Genomic DNA, 23371 nt, shown 5'->3' with positions numbered 1-23371 from the left:
TCAAGGTTTGAGGCATTGCGTGTTTGTCCATTCTGTGCTTCTGCCACTCATTTCTAGACAGCAGGATATATGGATTGCTCTCATTTTCCCACTTCATCCTCATCTATCTCCCTTGAATCTAATTTAATGTGGTGAGCTTCCTCATCAGTAAAGGAAATATCTCAGTATTGCTATTTAATCGGGCAAGCTAAGGTAGTAGACTTTTTGTCTCATGATTGACAAGAGGTCTGCTAAGCAATTAAAAAAATAATAAAACAAGGTAATGGGATAGTTATAATGGCTAATATTAACTGAGTCTTACAAGAGCTTTGCATACATTATCTCATTCACTTCTCAGAGCAGTCCGATGAGTCAAAATTCATTTCTCTATTTTACAGATGAAGAGTGAAAACGCCATGTAGAGAAGTGATGTAACTTGCTCCAAATCATCCAGTAAATTACTGGGCCATTCTGTTCAGTGAAGTGGCAGAATTTACTGGAACCCTAGGCTATTTGACTTCATAGTCCTCATTCTTTAACATTTTCTTTTTCGCTATGGGAAAATGCTTTCTATGTTCTAGTAAGAAATTTAATGCAGAATAAACAGAATTTTGTGAGCACAGTTTATAAGTTAGGGAACATCAATGGTTACAGGTTTTACTTGTTTGATCACAATGGTGAACAATTGTCTTTTTCACTCTTTCCCTAAAAATCATCTCTATTGTGCCAAGTATTTTTGCATAAATTGAAGAACTAATTTTTAAGATTAAATTGTAATCTTTGAAATTTGACTTGAAATGCCTCTGCCAACTTTATGTTTTGTACAGAGTGTAATATGTGGCCTGTGGTAGATGTTTAGCAAATGCTAATGGAATGAATTCTAATAGAATGCTAAAGATATCTACTATTTGGGATGACGTCATCCTAAGCTTTGCAACTCTCATTGGCTTTGCCACAAAGCTTGACTTTACCCACTGCAGAAGAAGTACTGTGGGGAAGGGAAGATAATAAATTTATAGAACAGTTAACTATAGAAAGTTGAATTACTTCAAATGACCACAAATCAGATGTTAATTTCCTATTTTTCAATTTTTAAGCAACATGCGATTATTAGATTAAAATAAACTGCTGGCCTAATTATCTTCCTGCCAAACTACATAATTACAAAAGCCAATTTAAGCTTGCTAGTTCCCAACTTCTAGTTCCTATCTCCTAGTGCCGTATGCTATTTCACCAACACAGACAGAAATGAAGCCAGTGTCTTTAATCCTGTCTGAAACCAGGCATGGTTAATAGTGACTTGTTTCTAAATCTTAGTTCTTAACAGTCTGAATTAACTGTTAGGGAATGGAGTTTTGGGTCAGTGGTTTTTTGCACTCGTTTCTTTGCCCCATTCTTGGTGGCAGAAATGAAGCATCCTTGTCTAACCTTATATTCTGGCCAGTAAAAACCATGGAGTAGAGAATTGATTTGTTAATTATTTTGAACAGTCATAGCTGCTGCTCTTGGTTGTTGGTTTTACAGCCTAAGATGGGAGGTGGTCTCAAAATTCTTGTGCAACTGCTTATAGGATCCAAGCAGGTTATTTCAACAACTGACGATGGGCAGACATAAGGTGATGGAAGAGATATAGACTCTAGTGAACTGGAGAGTACGTGCCTCACCTAAAAGGGGCAACCAACTGCTCCTCCTCTCTAGCTTATTGTTGTGTGAGAACATAAGCCTGGTATTGTAACACCACTCAAGGTTTTGAAAGGAGCTTGAAATCTGAATTTTAATGTAAATTTTTCTTTTTTAAATGTTGGTTACTAATATGAATTTTAAAAAACTATAGGCCAAATAAAATATAACTGTAGACTAAATATAATCTCCAGGCCATCGATCTGTGACCTCTGGTATGCTCTGTATCGAGTTCACATGGGTGTAATTTGAGAAGGACTAGGTTATATCATCAGAGATTTGTTCTGTGTTGAAATTGGTCTTTCAGATATCACTGGAAAAGATTACTACACTGTTTCTTCAATGCCCACTTTCTTAGGGAGAATGAAATATCAGCTCTTCTCTCTGTGGAAAGAAACACTGGAGCCCTGGTACAGAGTTGACTTCCTGGATGTGAGGCCGCTAAAAGTTCACAGAGAATGGTAGATCAAAGCTGCCAATTTTGGGACCCCTGTTTGGAAATGTCAGAATTCCTTGTAAGTAGAAGCAATTGTAGTGATCCTGTATATTTCATAGATTCTCCAAAAGTCTTTCCAAGATATGTCCTTCACGGTACATATTAAAAGGGAGAAGTTGCTACAAATCTAGTTGATACACTGGTGAAAATAGTAATTCTCAGCAGCAGACTAATAAAGTGAATAAAGTTTGATTCAGTATGCAGGTAAAACTAAGATGAAGGATCAGTGGGTATAAATGTGATCTGTTAAGGGAGACTAGTAACCTGATTTTATTGGATACAGATATTTTCATAGAAATGCTCAGCACTAATGGATACATCAAAAACCATACTTTATTTTATGTATAGCAATACAATTTACATATTAAATAACACTATAATAGAATGATTTGATATAGTTTTAAACAGAAGAAAAAAGGGAAAAATTTCAGGTTACAAAACCCCTCCCCCCTGAACAATCTTTTTTTTTTTAAAAACCACTTTTTCCAAATGGGTCAATGCAACGAATGTATTCAGTGACTATGTTTAATTCCTATTGCACAAATGGTCAATGGAATTAAAAAAGAAAACCCAACTTTCACAATCACTGTCTCAAAGAAATAACACGTTGGATTCTTTTGGAATGCAAAGATGGTTCTTGCTACTTCAATACACGGAAAGTTGAATTCACATATCCACCACACAAAACAAAAACAAAACTGACAGAGTTGAAACTAGAAAAAAATTAGCTTTATATGAAAATATAAAATTCTATGATTATATACCATAGATACAAATTCCCAGAAGATGCTTATTCCAAGCAACAAAATATTTACAGTTTTAATGATTTTAGCTATTTCGAGATGAAGTGAAAGAAACACAAAACGACATGTAGGCTGAGTCTTTTTTTTTTTTTTTTTTTTTTTTAGAAACAATGGCTGCTTGCTAGTTTTAAATGTCCTAACTAAAAAGGAGTCACTACCCCAAATGTTGGAGAGTTGCGACATTTTATAAAATCGGCTGTCTCCTTTTCTGGAGATGTTTATTTCTTAAAACTCAAGATATTTTTTCTTGAAATTAATTATCCTCTGTAGAAAATGCTTCCCTTTGCAAATATTTAACAAAAATACTAAAAACAGTTTAACAGCTAAGACAAAGTAGAGGCCAAATATCATTATTACAATTCCTTCTTATCTGTACCATGCCTTCTTTCTCGAGATAAATAAAGCCAATATTGTATGTTAAATGGCAACTAAGGAAAAGCGCAAAGGGGTAAGTGAAATTACAGCTCTTAAAAAAAAGCAGGCATTTTCCCTTTCTATAAAAATCCACTGGCACCATTTGAACATAAACTTTAGAACATAGGAGTCGAAATGCATTTTCCAGTATAACGGCTAAATTCTTAAGACAAACTACATTTTGATTATTTCTTAAATTATGATGTGTTTGAGTTTCTCTTATTTATTTTTGCTTAGAATTAGTATTATGTATCTTTGGTAAATTGGTATCTATATTTTAATTTTTAAATACAGTATATATGCATTTAAGAAAAATTCATAACAAGGCAGTTGTGCTGTGTCATTAAAAAATAATTAAGGGTATTTGTTGATTTAAACATGTCACTCTGGGCTAAAAACTCCAACAGCCAGACCTTGAACACCATAACCTTCTCTGACCTTGCTGGATTCTTCCACTCAAAACAGATTTGTAAATGCTCCAAGGCATAAAAATTAGAAAAACCAATTCAATTAATCTTATTTTTCTTGAAATTCAGAAGTTAACTTTTTTATGTAAAAAATATTGTGGCTTTTGGATGCAAGAAAGAGTTCTCTTGATGGAAATAAAGTGTCTTTTCTTTGATGTCCAGCATGGCCACTTGGTCTGATCATTGCAGTTCAATTTCGTATGATGTGTGCATTCTGTTCACCTAGAGCTAAATTCACACAACTCAATAAGCTTATTTTATAAACTAGCACACATTAATTTGCAATAGCTATTTCCTTTCCTCCTGAGTGCAAGTGGTATTAACCTTGTTATGTAGTTAAGCAATGTGCTTATGTCTCAAAGAAAACACCATCTTTGAAACTCTGCCTCTGGAAAGATGCAAGCATGTTTCTATCAATAACAAATTAAGAATAATAGTGAGGATACACTCTGTGGTGAGAGTGAGGAACTGCTGAATATAACTATCCTCAGTGAAGTGTGTTTGGATTACTTTGGCAAGATGGGCAAATAGCAATTGCTCATAGGTCAGTGGGTCAGGATTTGTAGACTTTGGTTCAGGCCCGCTATAGACACACGGTTGTCTCACAGACAACTTATAAACCATCCTTGTAATGTTTCTATTCTATTTACTAGCTATCTCTTTCCTTTATCATGATTCTGATGCTCATGTAAGAGATGGTCACAGAATTGTGTTAGAGGGTATGCATTTCCACGTATTGAGCCTTCTGTAAATAGCACAGAAGGAAATACTTGTTATGAGTCTTCTAACCAATGTTTTCTTTTCTATTAAGAAATAATTACTGAGGGAAATTATTGAGGGACCATGAACCCCAACTTAAACATTACTTCTGAAAGTCAAGTCCACTGTGCCAACTACTGGAAAGAGCGCATATCAATACTCTATACAGTCAAACTAACCTACTTGACTAAAATGATCTAGCTCTTGCCATGATCTGAAACCTTTACCTTCCTGATTCCCTTTAGCCTTATGGCAGTTGTAGAGTTCCTATGTTCAAGCTTTTTTCTTAAAGTGTTAGGTAGAGCTTCTGATGGGAGCAGAGGGCCTATGTAGGTATCTCTATCATCTAGCACATACAGTTTAGCACACTTTGCTCACTTGCACACCTTTTTTCAAGCCTAGCCTATAGTTTGTGAACAGCAGACTATTCTATGTTGCTGAATCTATGTAACAAAAAGGGAGATTAACTTAACCCTGGCAAGTTATGTGGTCGACGAAAATTCCATTGATCTGGCCTATGCTTTGGAACTCCTGGTCTCGGCCTGCAGCCTCTCTCGTCCTTGAGCTGCTTTGGTCCTTTAGCACCATTCTGACAAACTTCACAGAAAGTCAACTCAAGGTAAATAGAACCCCAGTGCTGAAGATCATCAATGTTCTAACGCCTACCCAGATAGTGTAATAGCCAGTGTGGACTTTTTGTTGAAGTTTATTGACATAAAAAATAACCAAAACCCTTTTATTCTTCCAGGCCCAGTTCTGGTGGTGATTTCACGTCTGATAGAAGTTGTTTCTCAAAAGCACAGACACTGGAAGAAATAGATCTCAGTAAGTAGTTTATTTTTCTAACTGAAAATAAGGAACTGAAATTCCTTATTAATGCTCTTAATTTTTCCATTATGTATTGTGGGGTGAGTATGGCTCCAGAGGCTAAACCAAATAACTTCCTTGGGCTGTGTAATGATTTTCAGCCTCTTTTACTGAAGTGTATCTGTTCTTGAGGCTAAACTACACAAAAGCACACAAAGCCATCTCTCGCTCTTAAAAACTATTTGAAAATGTAGCTATCGCCTTTTATTCAAGATTGTAATTTTCTCTCTCCAAATCAGATTTATCCATGTGTGGGAGTCTAGATAGTCCTAAGACTTTTGCTAATACAGTATTTTCAATTTAATCCTAAGTAGAAGAATGTATGTAATTATGAGATTTATCATGAAACATTTGGCAAAAAGGAAAGAAAAGAATGTTAACTGTATAGGTAGTTTTTATTAGATTGTTATATGAGTAATAGGGATTTTAGAGGACTAATTTCAAAATTACACACTTGTAATATTTTCATTATTCCACCTGCTGTGAAGTATGCTATTAAAAAACCAAGAAGCATTAATGGGGAGTCACTAATGGGTTTCATAACTGAGTTGTGTAAAATATTGCCATCTCTCTATTGTAAAAGATAGCCTTGATTTTTAGGTGTAGCTATTTCACAGAGTCAAAATGGAAATAACACACACTGTCCACATAGCTACTGTGAAAACTGCAATACAGAGATATCCTTTATTTTGACACAATTGGGCATTTTTTTAAAGCTATGAATATAAGTTTGTAACTAATAAGTGATGTTCACATAAAGCAACTCGTAAATCTTCTAATTTCTTAATGGATATCTTCACCATCATAAATGGGACTGTTTCAAGGCCATGATGTCGACGGACCTTAATAGCTCCCAATTACCTGCTAGTCTTTAAAAGAAAACAATGCTCATCCACTCCATTAAAATGTAGAAGGCATACAGTATTGAACAATGTCTAAAGGAAAAGAGGAGAGTAGGACTGAGGAAAAAAATACAGCATTGCCTGCTAGTAGAATGCAACTGTTTAGCAATAATAATAAAATCAAGATTCACTGTCATAACAAAGACCTTCACTGTACTGAACTAAAAAGTAGCATATATGTTGTTATGGAATGTCACATCGGGGTTTGCTTTAGTATTAGATTATAGGCAGTAACACTGATCATATAGTGCAAACTAGGTAAAATTGAGTTTCACTGGGTGAAATGAACAGAGGTGCAAATGCTCAGTAGAATACCATTAAGACTTAAAATGGCAAAAAATAAATATCAAAACTTTTATCAGTGTAAAAAAGTAACTGGGTTATTGTATAACCTAGAGTCTGGCAAAAAAGGCCTCAAAAAGTTCTCAGTCTTCAGAAGTTTTACAAATTAAGTGCCCTTCCAGGATTTCAATCACACTAGAGATTCCATGCTCTCGGCAGGGTCTGATTCATCTGCAATTAGAACAGCACCATTTTTGTCCACCGTCATGGGACCGTTTCCATTTTCTTTAGTGCTGACCAAGCTAAGCATTGCTTTATAGACAAACTGGTATTGTTCCTGAAAAGCAAGAGGAAGACACTTTGAGCCAAAGCTTAGTCATTTCATCCAAGGTTAAAATACCAGTTAAAAATGTAATTGTGAAAAACATACTAGAGAAACAGGAATATATATTTATGCTGTCTAAGAAACTTAAAAATCATGTGAATATAACCAAGACCTATGCCTTCTTAATGTCCTTTTGATCTCCGTTAGCTTGGAACTAATTCTCAATATTGACAGTAAATTAACAAATATATGTTATAACTGTATGAGAATACTATACTCTAGAAAGCAGAGTTTCTCAGCCTCTGCACTGCTGACATTTTGGGCCAGTAATTTTTTTAATGTGGAAGTCTGTCTTATGCATTTCAGGTTGGTTAGCAGTGGCCCTGGGCTCTACCCACTAGGTGCCAGAGTACTTCTCCAACTCCAGTTGTGGCAACCAAAAAAAGTATCTCAGTTGAGAACCGTTACTCTAAAGCATGAGCCTGAATTTCAACTGATGTTGTAGAAATTTCATAAAGAAGCAAAGCACTTACAATGTCTGTGAATACTCCAGGCCTCATAAGATTGATCATTTTTGCAACCTGGAAAACATCCACAGCGTTTTCGTTCTCTAGTTGCTGGGACAGGGTGGTAAGGGCACACAACATTCCTGCTGAAACTGCTCCATACCTTGGGGAAGAAAAAAAATGCTATTTCAGATTTACTAAGGGACTGAATATATTGAAATGGAATTACCATTACATATTTTCACAGAAGCTAAGTAGATTGTAGAGACACCTATTCCAAAGTATAAAAATAAATGAAATTACTGAATGGGAGAGAGATTTAGAGGCTAAAATTTTAGATAAAGGTGACATTTGTTTATGAAAGTAAACTCACCCAAACTAGTTTATCGGATACTTAGCTTGATATTTAATATGACATGAGAGGTTCAAAATTAGACTTGGGAGAGCTATAGAAGATTTGATATTGGGGGCAAATTAGGCAATATAAATGGAAAAATAATGAGAACCTTAACTAGAGGCTATTGGTGAAAGACTGAAAAAAATTTTTTAAATTCCCAAACAGCTAAATTGAAGTTACAAAACATGAGCAAAAACGAAAATACATTACTGAAATGCAGTCAGAGAATTCTCAAAATGGGTTCCATATCAAGTAATTATTTTTGGCACTGAAGTAGAACTTTCCAAATGAAGGCACCTTCTTTAAAATCCCTGGAAAAATATGGTTCTTTGTTTTACACATACGAAAAAAGGCTCTAAAGAGTAATAGACCTTTTTTATTTTTAAATCAAGCCAGGCTGGCAAATCCATTTTTTATAGGAACTTGTGATGGCACATAGTTTCCGTATTAGTGATGAGAAACAGATGGATTAAATAAAATTGTTCGAGATCGTGTTTCCGGTAGAAGTGAGATTGGAACTTAGATGCCCTGTGCCCACTGTGTTGTTAAAAACTATTGGATATTCAGTTTCTGAATATTCATATATAAAATTAAAACATTACAGATATTTTTCATCTTTGATACAAATAAAACCTATAGCCCCCTAACTGCCACCCCGACTTTAGAGGTAAACTATCTAGGGATAAAAATTGTTAAACTTTCAGATGAACCCTTCTAGATTTAGGTATATCAGTACATTTTGATCCAGTTCATTTCAGCTGCTGCATCCATACTGGACTCACTCATTTCCCTATGGATGGACATTTAAATTGTTCATGTATCTTGTGTGCATTAGAAGAGGTGCCATCTGTAGAAGAGCTAGATCACAGGTATGCTCGTTTTCAGTTTTAAATATATTGCTATATTTCTTTCCCAAATGGTTGTTACTTGTTTATATTCCTCCCAGCATGAGAATATTGGTTTCTTCTCATCATTTTAAAGTTAAATGCTTCTGCCTATTTGGTAGATGAAAAATTTTCATGTTTTCTTTTTAAATTTTATTAGTCTCAAGTATACAGTACATTGGTTAGACATTTATATAGATTATAAAACGATCCCTCTAATTGCTCTTTCTCTCCACCTAGCCATTATTACATTAATACTAATTGCATTCCCTATGGCATGCTCCCCAACCCTGTGACCATCTATCAACTAATTTGTACTTCTTTAATCCTTTACTCCATTCTCCCAGCCCCCCAATCCCCCTCCCCTTTGGCTGACCCCAGACTGTCCTCTATATTTGTGTCTGTCTTTGATTAGTTTCTTCTTTTCGTTCCTTAGATTCTGCATATAAGTGAAATCATATGGTATTTATCTTTCTCTGACCTATTTCACTCACCATAACAACCTCTAGGTCTATCCATGTTGTTGCAAATGGTAGGATTTCATTTTTTTTAATGGCTGAGTAATATTCCATTGTATATATGAACCATAATTTCTTTATCCAATCATCTGTTGATGGGCAGTTAGGTTGCTTTCATATCTTGGCTTTTGTAAATAATGCTGCCATGAATATAGGGGTGCATAGGTCTTTACGAATTATTGCTTTGGTTTTCTTTCGATAAATATCCAGAAGGGCAATCGCCGGGTCAAAAGGTATATCTATTTTAATTTTTGGAGAAATCTTCAGATTGTTTTCCACAGTGGCTGTACCAATTTGCAGTCCCACCAACAGTGTATGAGGGTTCCCTTTTCTCCACATCCTCACCAACACTTGTTCTTTATTGATTGTAGCCATTATGAACAGATGTGAGGTGATATCTCATTGTGGTTTCAATTTGCATTTCTCTGATGATGATGATCTTTTCATATGTCTAATGGTCATCTGTATTTCCTCTTTGGAGAAATATCTGTTCAGGTCTTCTACTCATTTTTTAATTGGATTGTTTCTTTTGTTGTTGAGTTGTATAAGTTCTTTGTATATTTTAGATATTAATCTCTTATCAGATGTATAAGTGAATACCTTCTCTGTCTGTTTTTTAATGTTTTTTTTTTTTAATTTGCATTTCTTGATTATCAGAGTTGAATATCTTTTTGTTTATTAATCAACTGTATTTCCTCTTCTGATATTGCCTATTAATATACTTTGGCCATTTTTCTATTAGGTTTGTCTCTTTTAAATGGATTCATAGAAATTATATTATCTGACATGTTGCAAGTATTTTTTTTTCAATTCCTAGTTTCTCTTAATGTTGTGGTTGTTTTTATTATACTGAAGTATAGTTTAGATGTAATCAAGTTTATCAATCTTTCATTTTTGGCTCTTTTTGGAATCTTGTTTGAGAATGCTTTCTCTAGCTCAGTATTTTACATTGTTCTAATTTTATTTTTTAATTTTAATGAATTCATCTGAATCTTATTCTTGTTTTGATATAAGGTTCCTATTTTAGTTATTTTTCCAATGGACAACAAATTATCCCAACATTTTTTTTATTGAATAGTCTCATCTTTTTTCATTGACCTGAGCAGCCTTTTTATCATATACTAAATTCTGATGAATGCAAGCATGTTTCTGAACTCTAGTTTAACCCTTCAGTTTATCTTTTTTCATTTTCCCACATTTATTTGTCTTAATTCGTATAGGTTTGTGATAATTCTTGATAGCTGATAAAGCGAGATTCCGCAATAGTTTTGGCTGTCCCTAAGTTTATTGTTTCATATTGTTTTTAGTGCTTCAAACATGTTATATTTCATTTTCCACTTGTACACTCATTTCCAAGTACTCCTAACTTTTCCATCCCATCCATTTCATATTAATTTTGAAACTGGATTGTTAAGGACAGAAAATGTTTTGTTGTGATTTGGTTAGATGGCGTTAAATATATGTATCTACCAGAGGAAATTAACGTCTTTGAGTTTTTCTGTTCATAAACACGTCTTGTCTCCATTTATTCAAGTTTTTTATGACTTTCAATTAGATTTTATAGTTTTCTTCATAGTCTTTGCTAATTTCATTTTAGTTTAATTGCTAGGTGCTTTAGAGTTGGTTACTTCTAAAAATGGACTCTCATGACATTTTCTGTTTGGTTTCAGTTGACATACTATAGGAAAATTGATTTTCATATGGTAAACTTGTATCCAGCCACACAGCAGAACTCTTTTTAAGTTCTAATAATTTGTGGTTTGTCTAGGAAGTTGGCTACATCTTTATCTGCTAATAATGCCAGTTTTGCCTCTTTTCAACTTTTAAATTTATTGTATCTTTTGCTTTTACTCTGTTGGTTAGGACCTAATAGTTTTATAGTCAAGGACTGCTAGGATGCATCGTGTTATATTCTTTAATGGTAAAGCTTCTAAGTTATTAATATTAAATTAATGTTTTGATAAATAACATTGATCAAGTTAACGAGAATGCTTTATACTTTTAGTTTGCTGAGTGTTTTTTTGGGGGGGGCATATTATGAATGGGTGTTATTGTATGTTTTTCAACATCTATTAACATTCTTTTTAGAAACACCTTTAAAAATGTCCTGAATTCACTGAGAAATTTTTGGTAATATTTAACGAGTTCTACAGTCTCAGGATAAATCTTACTTTTTATAACATGTTGGGTTTTATTTGACAGTTTTTGAGTTTTGCATCCATATTCTAATAAGTAAGATTAGCTCATACTTTTTTGTTTTGGTGCTAGCCTTTTTTTTTTTTTTTTTTTTTTTTAAATCAAGTTAACATTAAGTCTATTCTCTGTGTGTTATTCAAATGTAGCCTGTCAGGACTTAGTGGACCTTAACAGTTTTGAGAACTCATCTTTTAATTCAGTTCTTAGTAATCACTAACATGTAGTATGCTCTTACTATGTTGACAGGCTTTCTTAGATATTTTACATGTACCAACTTAATTTTTACAGTAGTCCTATGGTATAGGAACTATTGTTATCCCCATTTTATCCCCATTTTGAGGCTGAAGAAACAAGGCACATTCAGGTGAACTGGCCAAAGTCTCATAGCTCATGACTAGAGCTTATATTTGAGCTGATACGTGTAAATGGCACAGAACAGAGACTAGTACATCTACCATATGTTCAAAAAGTATCATTTATTATGCTTATGATCTAGGGTTAAAAATTTATTACTATAAAATTATAGTTTCAAATGTTTAATTTTATATCTTTTAAAATATTTATATTTTAACCCTTTAAAAACTTATCAGTATATAGTTTCAAATATTCAGTCTTTTATAATATTTCTATTATTTTGACCTTTTATAGAAAATGTACAGTAACCCTCAAGAAGCTCACTAAATTACAACAATCATCAACCTAAGGGCACTCTTGTCGCATCTCTACTTCTTCTCCCATATATTTTGAAGCAAATTCCAAGTATATTATTTATTCATATTTTAGTATAAAACTCTAAAAGATAAGGCCTTGAAAAAATAATCATTACACCTGAGTATAATAACAATTCTTAAATGTTTTGCTGTAACTGTGGATAAATGGTGAATTTTTTTTTGCCATTTTCCAAATTGGTTTCTTTTTTAGACTTTATTGTTTAAATTTTACTATCTCTTCCCTGCCCCCATTTTATTGCCGTTTGCTTTTATTTTAATTCTTTGTACTATTTGTGGATTTATCTGGTTCTTTTTCTGGCTTCTTGAGTTGAAACTGTATTTTCAATCTTTTCTCCAATATATACAGTATAAGCTATAATTTTTTTCTCTTTGAGTGTAGTTTGGTTACATCATACCAGGTTTTGAAATGCAGTGCATTTATTTAATTTTAAGTTTTTTTCTAATTCTTATTTTCCGTAACCTTTTAGCCCATGAATTATCTATAAGTAATTCTAGATACAAGGACTTCAGTGTTTAGGTATGAGGATCTGAGGTCTCATTGGTTTTTAATTTTAATGCATTATGACCAATGAATGTGGCCTTGTATGGTATCATTTTTCAGAAATGTTCCGAAATTCAATTTATCTAAATAAATCATTTATGTTTGAAGAGAATATACTACGGTCTCTCAATATAGTCTCTTTTAGGTGCATAGTTTTATATATCACTAATAGATCAGTCTTGTTAATTGTAGTATTCAAATCTCTCTGAATGTTATTGTTCAAATGTATTCTGATCATTCAGTTTAAGAATTTAATCCCTTATTCAGTTCTCAGAAAATCTCAGCCATTATTTCTTCCTCTTTAATCTCTCTACGGGCTCATGTCTTAGGACATGTGTTAGAACTTCTGTATCTAGCTTCTATATCCTTGTTTGATTTCAACTTTGTGCGTTCTGCTGTTAGCATCTCTTATTTTTTCTATTTCTTAGGCTCTAATTTGTTCCTGTTGCACAATACATGTTTTTAATTCATTTCATACAGACTTCCTTTAGATGTGAACATAGTTTAAAATCCTATTATGATTGCTCTATTAACTCTGATTCGCTTATTGTTCTTGTTCATCATCTTGTCTTTCCTCAGATTCTGAGTTTACCTACTTATTTTAGCACGGCACTAACATTTTTCAGGAGAGGAAGAACTTAACTTTTGCTTAATCTGTCTAGTGAAACTGTTAGACTCAGGATCTCCTTCCACCCACCTCTTCTTTAGCTCTTTCTTAAAGCTATCCATAGCCATTAAGAAGAAAAGTCAGGTATTATGTATCTTATTATGCAGTGTGCACTCCATGTGGGATTAGTCTGGCCTTTCCTATATTTAGCCACTCTTAAATAAGAATGTAAATTAAAAGGAAGTACAACACAAGAATACTTTGAACATGACTAGAAACTGAGTCAAACCAATCAAACACACAGATACTTTTAAGTATCTTCTAAAAAGCAAACATTAATATAAAAAAATAGAGACTGAAAAAACAAAGGCCATGTTCTTCTAGCAATTTAGGAATTAAGCAGGATTAAAGGATGTTTGTCAAGTTTCATAGATTTGCACTTAAAACTAGAGGGGCTGTTTCACTTTTTCACCAAGTTATAAGCTAGATAAAATAAGAATAGTATATAAATTCACTGGCTTTGGTAGTTCATTTACCACTTCTTCAAAAGCAATGCTTGTTAAGAAATGCTGCTAAGAAAAAAAACAAATGTATTTTCATCTTTTCCTTCCTATCCTGCAAAGAAATCATAGAAGAAATGAAATTACTTTAAGTTCCCAATGCACAGTCATGTTTTTAAGTGTTCCGCCTATTTCATTTTAAAACACATTGGGGGTTCCTCGTATAGTCAGTGTGTATGATGTCTATGCCCACTTAATCATATTTTTTACTCTTTCATATAACTACTCACAATTGTTACAGTTTTTCTTTTTAGACATTGTTTTAAAAATGATAACCAAGAATGCAATCCAGAATTATAACCCTGTCACTGTGAAGTGATACTTCCCTTAGAAATCATTAAAGCAAGTAGGAAAACAGAGTGAAAGCTTGGATATGTATCATTCCTGGGGAAATGGCAACACAAAAGCTTTCCACAGGACTTTAAAAATTAAAATATTGTAATGGCTAGATATAGGGCCAGATGGGTGCTAGAATAATGGGGCAGATCACTTCCTAAATTATATAAATGTCTAACCATTATACTGTATACCTGAAACTAAAAAGAAAAAAAAAAAATAAACAGCTCAGTAACTGAATGAGTCAATCAAGTAGGAGAAAAACAAGAGTCTGAAGTTGAAGAAATGGAGACACATGTGCAGGAGTACTGACTGTGGGAGGCGGTGCTCTTCAGCAGGATGAGACTGATTTGGGTTTGACTCTAGCAGGGCCAGTTTCCAGGCTTGCCACCATGTGGGTCCCCTAATCGGAAGGGTCCTGCACTTAAGTTTAAAGCTCTGCGCTTTCCATCTGGAAATTCTTAATAATTTTTGGACATAGGTTCCTGCATTTCCATTTTACATTGGACCCCAGAAATTATGTGGCTGGTCTGGGCTCTGACACTAACTATATGTATACCCAGTCACTATTATTTAGTGTCACTGTGCTTATTTTCTCATATGTAAAGTAGCGAATTCTAAAATTACCTTCATAGTAGGATAAATTTGAGGATTAAATTAATTAGCTATGATTTCTGAGTGTCTTTGCAGTAGCTGGTATAGAAGGCATTCCATATATTTCTGCCTCACTTATAGAATATCTCAGAACCAAATTAAAATAAAAATCCCCAAAGAGGTTTTGCTTATTTTGAGCTCTATCAAATATTTACTCTATCAGAAATTAGAACTGAGAAAATATTAAAACACAAAACCATGCAAGCACACATTCCATTAGCCACGAGAGTGAGGATGTCAACCCATATCATGCAGCTCTGGAGAAACTGTACTGTACACTCATGACAGAATGAGAGTGAACAAGGCAAATGGTATCTTTGCATTATTATGAGAATAGTTTTGACCTTTCATCTCCTGGAAGGGGCTTGAAGACTACTGTCCCCTCCTTAACCGGGTGTCCTCAGATCACACTTTGAGAACTGTTAAATGAAATTAGCCTACTATGATATCTAATATGGTGATAGATGTATCTCCAGAGCGAATTAACATTATTTGCACAGGAAACGATTCTTTGTTCTGTGAGTGAATATCTAGTCTACTGTTGTCTCATGAGACTGTGTAAGAACCATGCCTATCTCTAAACCCCTTCTGTAGAACTACAAGCTCTGTTTTTAAAATTTGACAGTAATGATACAGGTCAGCCTCTAAACAGAACTGTCTTAAACAGGGGAATATAGAATGCCATGAATAAAGCAGTTCGCTTTTACGCTATGTCTGTCCTCAAGAAAGATCAGTTTACTTTCTGGTGAGGAATTTTATCCTTAGATCATTTATCCGGAAACTTCATCTATCTGGTACATAGCTGAGGACCCTGAAAGTAGTGTTAAAAAGATGAAGACCGAATAGATATCACAAAGTTTGAGCACTAAAAGATAAACTCTTCGACTTACAGTAGAAGCTCTCAGGTCTTCTCTCCAAGTGTGCTCACTTCTACTTTTGAGCTTAAAAAACTTTGTAAATTGGCTTTATAGTTCACAGAATTTAAGCAGGCAACATGACAAAACAAAAGGCAAGGTTCAAGGCTTTCTGGGAAAAGTTCATATAGGGGTACAGAGCCCTAAAATTATGCAGGCCATCACAATTTGAAACACAGTACCCATTCATGCCAGTATCTGTTCAGCACCCAGTATGTGCCAGGCACTGGCCTTCACCTAATGGAGACTGGGATGAGGAAGTTACCACTGCTGGTCTCAGCAATGTGGGGGTGACGGTCCTGTGGACAAATAGTTACAATGTATGATAAACAGGAATGGCATTGGCAAGGTGATGTCTATTAACGATTTTGATGATCACCTCTGAAATGGGTTAGAGATAATCTCAGAGAGAGTGACTTCAATTTCAGAGAGAGATTTCTGAACTGTGTGTTGAATGAAAGGGCACTAGAGGAGATAGTATTTGCAGGGGAAGAGTGGCCCAGAGGAAGTACTTCAGTGGAAGCTTGGGATGGTAGCTGGAAAAGTCAACTTAGGCCAGACTGTAAAAGAATTTGAAGTGTCTTGAAAGAATGGGTAGAATCAACAAGACTTGGTGGGTCGGGGAAGGCTGGAAGATGATTAGTTTGGTTTTATACAAGCAGAATACGAGGTGTCTGTATGCCATCATGAAGGGATATTTAGAAGTACAACAAGTAGGTAAGAGGAAACTGAAAGGTAACTGGTATTCAGAGTAGTGCGCTAGAGTTAGCGACTGTTTAAAATTTTTAGAGTTGTTCTAGAGTAATGTGGAAAAGTAATTTCTATGGAATCACTTATCTCCTAAAGATGGTAGATGGATAAATGAATGAACACATTTCTTTCGGTGGTTTTAATCCAGCTAACCTATGTGATATCTATATGATAGCTGTAGATCCACTAGTTTAGGATTTTCTCTTTTACTATTTAGGCTAAGAACAGCTACCTTTGATTAATTCCAGAGGTGATATACTCACCATGTGGCATAAAATAAAAATCATGAATATTTTTTGAATAAGACTAGTATACCCCAAAGATGAATACAGATAAATGAATGAAACAGTTGTGTGAAACTGTTTGCATGGTGGTGTTTTATTCTTTACCTCTTCCTTTACCATGAACTATCAGATTGGCTGTCTTACTGACTTTAGGACCTAATTCCTTGGAGCACTATCATAACTTGGGCAGCAACATTAGGATTTGGCCTGAATTGATACAGAAGTAATTTAAAATCTGACCCAGTTTAGTGGGGAAGAAAATCTCCAGAAACAGCCCTAATTTTATGCTATACTGCCTACCCTAAAGTTTCACAGCCAGTGGCAACTACCTAGTCATTCTGAGCCGGTCTGTGTGCTATTTAAATACTTCTTTGACTATAATGCTCTTCTAACCTTAATTCTTAATGTAATTATGTCGGGCCAACATTCTGAAATAGCCACTATTTCTCAAGACCACAGAACTCTTTGGAAGCAGCCAGTAATGTGGTTTACTTCAAACAGGAGAGCAATATGGATTTGAGGAGAAGGTGCCGACCTAGGCTGAAAATCTTTATGCACTTTGTTATATCTTTAGTTTAAGGAAAATAAAAGAACAATAAGCTTTACTTTCCAATTTATTATTATCTATGCTATTAAAGTTGTTGGTAATTTAATGAACATAATGGATGCACTGAAAATTTGCTGACCAAGGAGTGAGCTACCTTAGAACTAAAATAGAGATGAGGATGTGTATAATAGGTGCCATATTGACCAAAGGTTTGTGAGAGTCTAAATAATGTAAGGTTATACAACTGACTTGCAGGTTGATTCCAGTTTCACTCCAAATATTCGTATACCATGTAAGGGACATCTATGACCCTGTCTCTCTTAATAAAGTGGAAAGGGGCTGGATTTGAACACTTTGTAGCCTAGAATCCCTGAGCCTGGAGTGACTTGTTCTATTTGAGATTCGTGTTGTTTACTTTTAAATCCCAAAGACAGTACTATAATCTTCAAAACACACTGTAAACTCTAACAAGTGTTTGCTAAAATTCAGTGTTAGAATGTTAAAATAAATGTAACTATTTGATTGATGTAAATAATTAATAATTTAATTAGCTGTTTGATTAATTTGTGTTACTGAAACATAAAACCTCAAAAAGCAAGCAAATCTACTTTTGTAGGCTAAGATATAGTAGAACATATACTCTGGGAGAACCTGAAGACTTGGGAAGGTTTGATAAAATGCCAACAGAGCCATGTCTTGCACAGGTACACATTAGAAATAACATGGGATGGTCACAAGCTGTGAGAGGGAGCAGGTTTTAAAAAATCTGTCTTCCCTTTCTACTTCCAGAGCAATTCAACAAGAAAAATGTCTAAATTTTAAGATTAAGAAACAGATACATACTCATCATGAACAATGGTGGGGCCATCCCTCGTTAAGGCCTCTTCCTTGATGACGTTGATAAGTTCAAAGGTACTGCTTATGGGGGCATCTGGGTTAGGCCATTTGGGACACTGAAAGTGCCGAACTTCCAAGACATAGTCATCCTGCAACCAATACAACATGAGTTTATTTCATTCTGTCTATAATCTAATGACTAGAACTTGCTTTTGAGAAAGCATATATTATAGATAACAGAAGAATGCCAGATTACCCAACACGCAATCAGTAAGACGACTAGGGAGGTCTGCCTGCTGTTAAAAAGTGAGCAGGTCACCATAGCAAAATAGTAGAATCTTATTTTGTTTAGGCTAAAATTTCAAGTGACAATTCTTCTTTAGAATTAAAGAAATAGGAAGGGGTTAGGAGCTCATCATTTAAATTACTAATATAAGACAGCTCCCCTTTTTCCTGTCCCATAAAAAGGCAGTTATTACACATCAAAATGTTCTATAACAAAAGTCTCACTATTATCGTCTCTGCAACACATTGCCAAGGTTTACATTTCTGACAGAAAAAAAATATTGAGCTTTAGAATATTGTTTTTATAATTAGGTCAACAGACCTATTTGTATGTGTGCTCAATCAGAAAAACTGGTTACCTTTTGTCTATTCAGCCAGGAAAGCAAATATTTGAAGGAAGGAAAAAAAAGAGAAGTGTACATATTTAAAATTAAGTCATACTCAAATACCTGGGCCTGCCTCAAGGGTGGTAAATTATTTCAGTATTACTTAGAAGAATGATCCTGGGCCAAGATATAGCTGTCACTAAGGAACTGAGGTTTAGGTTACCTGTGTAGCTTCAAGAATAAAGTCATGGATGATAATTTGTTCTTCATTAGAGAGGCACAGTCTGTCTTTGCTGATCAGGGTGACGGTAAAGGCCTCACAGTTCATGGATTCTTCTCGACTTGGCCAATATACAAACTCATCTTCTGCCTATGAGAACCAAAAAAAAAAAAAAAATCTGTAGTGCTGTCAAACATTTGCTTGCAAAATGTTTTAGATTTGCTATACCTCTCAAGTCACCTTTTAAATTTGGTTCACAGAATTTTATGCCCATCTAATCATGCTGAGTTCAATGATTACTGTACGCAATGAAAAACATACATAATAATAATTATTTTCCAGCACTTCTCACCTATGTCACTGTAACAACCAAAATGCATCTATAGGGGATGCATCACCCCCCATTGAGAAGTGCTCTGTGATATAACTGTCATAATGAAAAAGGAGATGAGATTTAGGTCAATTAATTTTAACCTATTATTCACAATTGCTTAAGCAACTAAGACATGCTAATTGCCATTTCCTATGAATTATGTTAATAACAGCTCTACAGTTGATTAGCATTTTGCAAAGGATGTTCATAAACATTATCTTTTTTTAAAATTGAGTTTATTGGGGTAACATTGGTTAATACAATTATATAATTTTCAGGTGTACATTATCATTTGACATCTGTATATTCTATTGTGTGTTTACCACCCAAGGTCCAGTTTCCTCCAGCTTTACCCACTTCGCCCTTTACCCACTTCGCCCTCCCCCTGCACCCCTAAATTAAGTAAGATAATGTTAAGATAAACATCTTATTTAATTTTTACAAAATACTAGTGAGATGAGGGATTTTTATCATCTGCTTTTACAAATGAGGACACCAAGGCTCAGAGACACATAAGTTGTCTAAAATCACACTACTAATAAATGGTATGGGACAGAACCTTTTTGGAAAGAGGTTGTACATAAGTAAGCATGTGTGTTGGCTCTAAGTACAAGGTGTTCTTTAAAAGTTAGTATGGATGTCCAGGGGATGATAACACAGAGAGTCTTTCGGCCTTCAAATGTTCATCTGTTTCAAGATTAAAAGTAAATATTCAGGCTTTGTATTTGAATTCTATCCCTGAAAACTATGGAGGCCTTAAAAAAGTTAACTATTGCACAGGTGGGAGACTTTATGAGAAATACAGTGACTCTGACAATAAGACCCCTGCTCCCTCCTTTTCTAATCAGTTCAAATGGCAAACTACAGTTTGTCTGTAATACAGATTTCTATGGGCATTTTCCTGAAAATGCTTAGCTACTACTAGCGAAGTCAGAAATAATTCTGAATAGTGTTCAAAACAAAGAAGGTTTTGTTTAATCTTACATTGTTGCATTAGAAATGAGCCAACAGTCCAATAAGACTTATCACCCTTTCAAGTTTCAATATAGCTTATTGCCAAGTACATTTTTATTTTTAAAGCTCAGCATAAGGGGAAACAGATTAGCAATTGGGTTTAGTCTATACAAAAGAAGTCTGTAACTGTCATGTGTTTTAATACATTTTGTCCAGGGAAATGGAAGTAGGATCGTTTTAGTAGATATTAAAAACATAAGGTATAATGGACAGGGCCTTTACATATAACCAATACACACGGATTAAGCATAGGATTTAGGATTGGATATGATCCTGAATAAATTAAACTATCTGAGCCTTAAATTCCATATCTGAAAAGTGGGAATAATAAAACTACTTACCTCAAAGAACTTTTATAATGATAATATGAACAGTAAATTATGCAATTGGTCTAAAGATAGCCACAGGGACTTCAGTTACGATGGAAGAAAGGCAGAGAAAAACTTCTGAATACAGGGAATAATTGATCAACTTTGGATGAAAGACTGAGAAAAATAAATGCTACTTAATTCAGTAGGCATTCTAGTCTTATGGTTATTTTGCTTAAAAAAAGATTTATATATGTCAAAGATGCCTAGCTAACAGTGCTTTCTGAGTTAGGAACCAGTGACTTCTTGACTATTCACAGAATTGTGGTCTTGTAAAATTACAGTAGTAATAAGCCATAAAGCAAGCATAGGAATCCAGAGACATTATCTTTAGGAAGAACTGCCATCAATGAATTTGACGTTCAATCCTAAAGCTGAGAATGCAGACATGTATGATTCTAGCCTAGCATCCCCAGGTCTCAGAGAGACTGAGATCACATGTTCCATGGCAGTCCCTGTATCCTCACTGTCTGCAGAACATGTACCCACTTATTTGGCCAGGCTCCCCCTAGACTCCCCATACAAATAAGCTTGTGGGTAGAGGCTTTTGGTGACTGTCCTCTGTTAAGTTATAATAACAAAATACTGACTCATCCAACAAATGGACGTTTTAACAACCCTAAATGCCTCCAATTTCTACATGCCAAACAGAAAAGACCCCTACTGCCAGCTAATTTGAAAATTTACACTCCAGTTTTTAGCTTCAGATTCTCAACTTTGTTGCCATTCTATCATACAGAAGCAGCCTTGGTATTCTGAAGCTGGAGCAAAATGCGACAAAGTGAAGAAGTTCCTACTGACTGGGCACACAGTCAAATGCATGTCATCAAGACTAGGGGTTCAATCACATGCTGTTCTTTCTTGATTAAAAAACTCACTAATCTGACACTCATGGAGGCAGATCTTCCTTGTGTTTTTGTTTTTGCTTCCATGTCCTTACAGTAACTTTTGAACCCAATTAATTCTGAGACTTAGAGAGCTTAAGCACACACATTTAAGCTGATTTTTATAAACTTGCTGACCCTTCTCCAATATAGTTTAGAGACCCTCAATAGGGAAGGACTAAAGGGAGGAGAAAGAGATAGTAGGTTAGTAAAGTTCTTAAAAAATACCTTTAAGTTGGAACAAAATAGCCTTTCTTTATCTCCTTCCTGGTAATGGATCTGACTTACCTATGGCGGCAGGGGTAAAGTAATGATACATTATTATTATTTTTGATAGAATTTGGAGGGGGAGGGACTGGGAAACATTTCTATGATGTGGGTGGGACAAACACCATGAAAAAATTATTAAAAGCATGAGCTCTGGAGACAGGTGACTCGGGTTCAAATCCTGACTCCAATTATTTGTGTATGCCGTTGGACATGTTATTTCCCTCAGTTTTCCCAGCTATTAAATGAGATGATAACAGTACCATGTCGTAAAATTGTAGAGCGGACTGAATGAGTTAATATTTGCACAGTAATAAACACAGTGATATAATTAAATGTTAGCTGCTATTATTTTTCAAAAGTAACATAGCAACTAAGAGGTCGGGTTAAGGTCATACATTAATGAGATTAGTAGGGGACTTTTTTCAAAACCTGCTACTTTACAGCTATGTACAGCACAACTGTAGAGTGATATCACCAGCATTATAGAATCAAGTAATGGAGCTGACAGGGATGGTAATTGTGAGACTGCAAAAGGAATCTGTATAGACTTAAAGATGAGAGGTCTAACTTCCCTCCCTAGCATATACAGACACGATAGCCCTGTGGCAAGGTATCAAATTTACACTTATGGCCTCAGAGGCTCATTAATATATAGCAGATGTGCTTTACTTACCAAGCTCTGGTTGTCTGGCAGCATGACAATGATCTGTGCATTATGATCCCAAATCATTCGCCAGAAATCTTTCGTAGTATGTGGCAGAGGATGCTGCGTTATAATAAATTCATTGCTCCTATAATAGCCCTTCAGTTAGGGAGATGAAAAATCCGTGATTATGAGTGTTTTATTCCAACTTTGCAGTAGTAAAATATATTCATGAAATAAGATAGCATCATTTCGACCATACTAAAATAATTGAAAAAGGCATTCAGTGAATTTGGCTAATTTCTAAATGTAGTTCTAACATGTGTAGACAATTTTCTCTCCACATGTAATTCACTTTTAGTTACCCATGCTGTTTTTACTTAATGGTAATTTCAACGTTTATTTAGAGAGTTGATTGGGTGAAATTAACAATAAAATTAATTCCTTAACAAGCATTTTTCTTAATTTAGGCATTTCTGTACCCCCACTACGATTAGGTATTTTTTGTTAGTGGTTTCAAGATACAGAACTCTATAATTTTGATATTACACATTGAGATATTATTTGGAAAATGAAATCAGTCACATAGGTGGTATGCGCTCTTTAGCACCTTTCAGCTTAATTGACTTTATTTATAATTAACTGTTGACTCTCACCATGATATAAGAAGCATTAATGTAATCTGTTCCTTTCATTCCAGGCAACGGCGCAAGACCCACTCGAGCACGCTCAGCTATCATATGAAAAAAAAA

General features: G+C 34.7%; 1 protein-coding gene across 1 annotated transcript in view; it reads right to left on the bottom strand.

Annotated features, from left to right (window-relative positions):
- Window positions 1–5414: 5414 nt before the first annotated feature.
- PTPRG (protein tyrosine phosphatase, receptor type G) overlaps window positions 5415–23371 on the bottom strand; it is a 650284-nt gene continuing 632327 nt past the window's right edge. The window contains exons 24-29 of the mRNA XM_023529707.1: window positions 23276–23365; window positions 22650–22778; window positions 19071–19217; window positions 18243–18385; window positions 7508–7643; window positions 5415–6986 (exon numbers count right to left, since the gene is read on the bottom strand). Coding sequence (XP_023385475.1) covers window positions 6840–6986; window positions 7508–7643; window positions 18243–18385; window positions 19071–19217; window positions 22650–22778; window positions 23276–23365 — 792 coding nt within the window. The 3' untranslated portion in view covers window positions 5415–6839. The remainder of the gene's footprint in view (window positions 6987–7507; window positions 7644–18242; window positions 18386–19070; window positions 19218–22649; window positions 22779–23275; window positions 23366–23371) is intronic.

This window comes from Pteropus vampyrus, unplaced genomic scaffold (assembly GCF_000151845.1).
Source record: "Pteropus vampyrus isolate Shadow unplaced genomic scaffold, Pvam_2.0 Scaffold41, whole genome shotgun sequence".
Classification (NCBI taxonomy): domain Eukaryota; kingdom Metazoa; phylum Chordata; class Mammalia; order Chiroptera; family Pteropodidae; genus Pteropus; species Pteropus vampyrus.
This window is presented reverse-complemented; position numbering and strand designations above follow the sequence as displayed.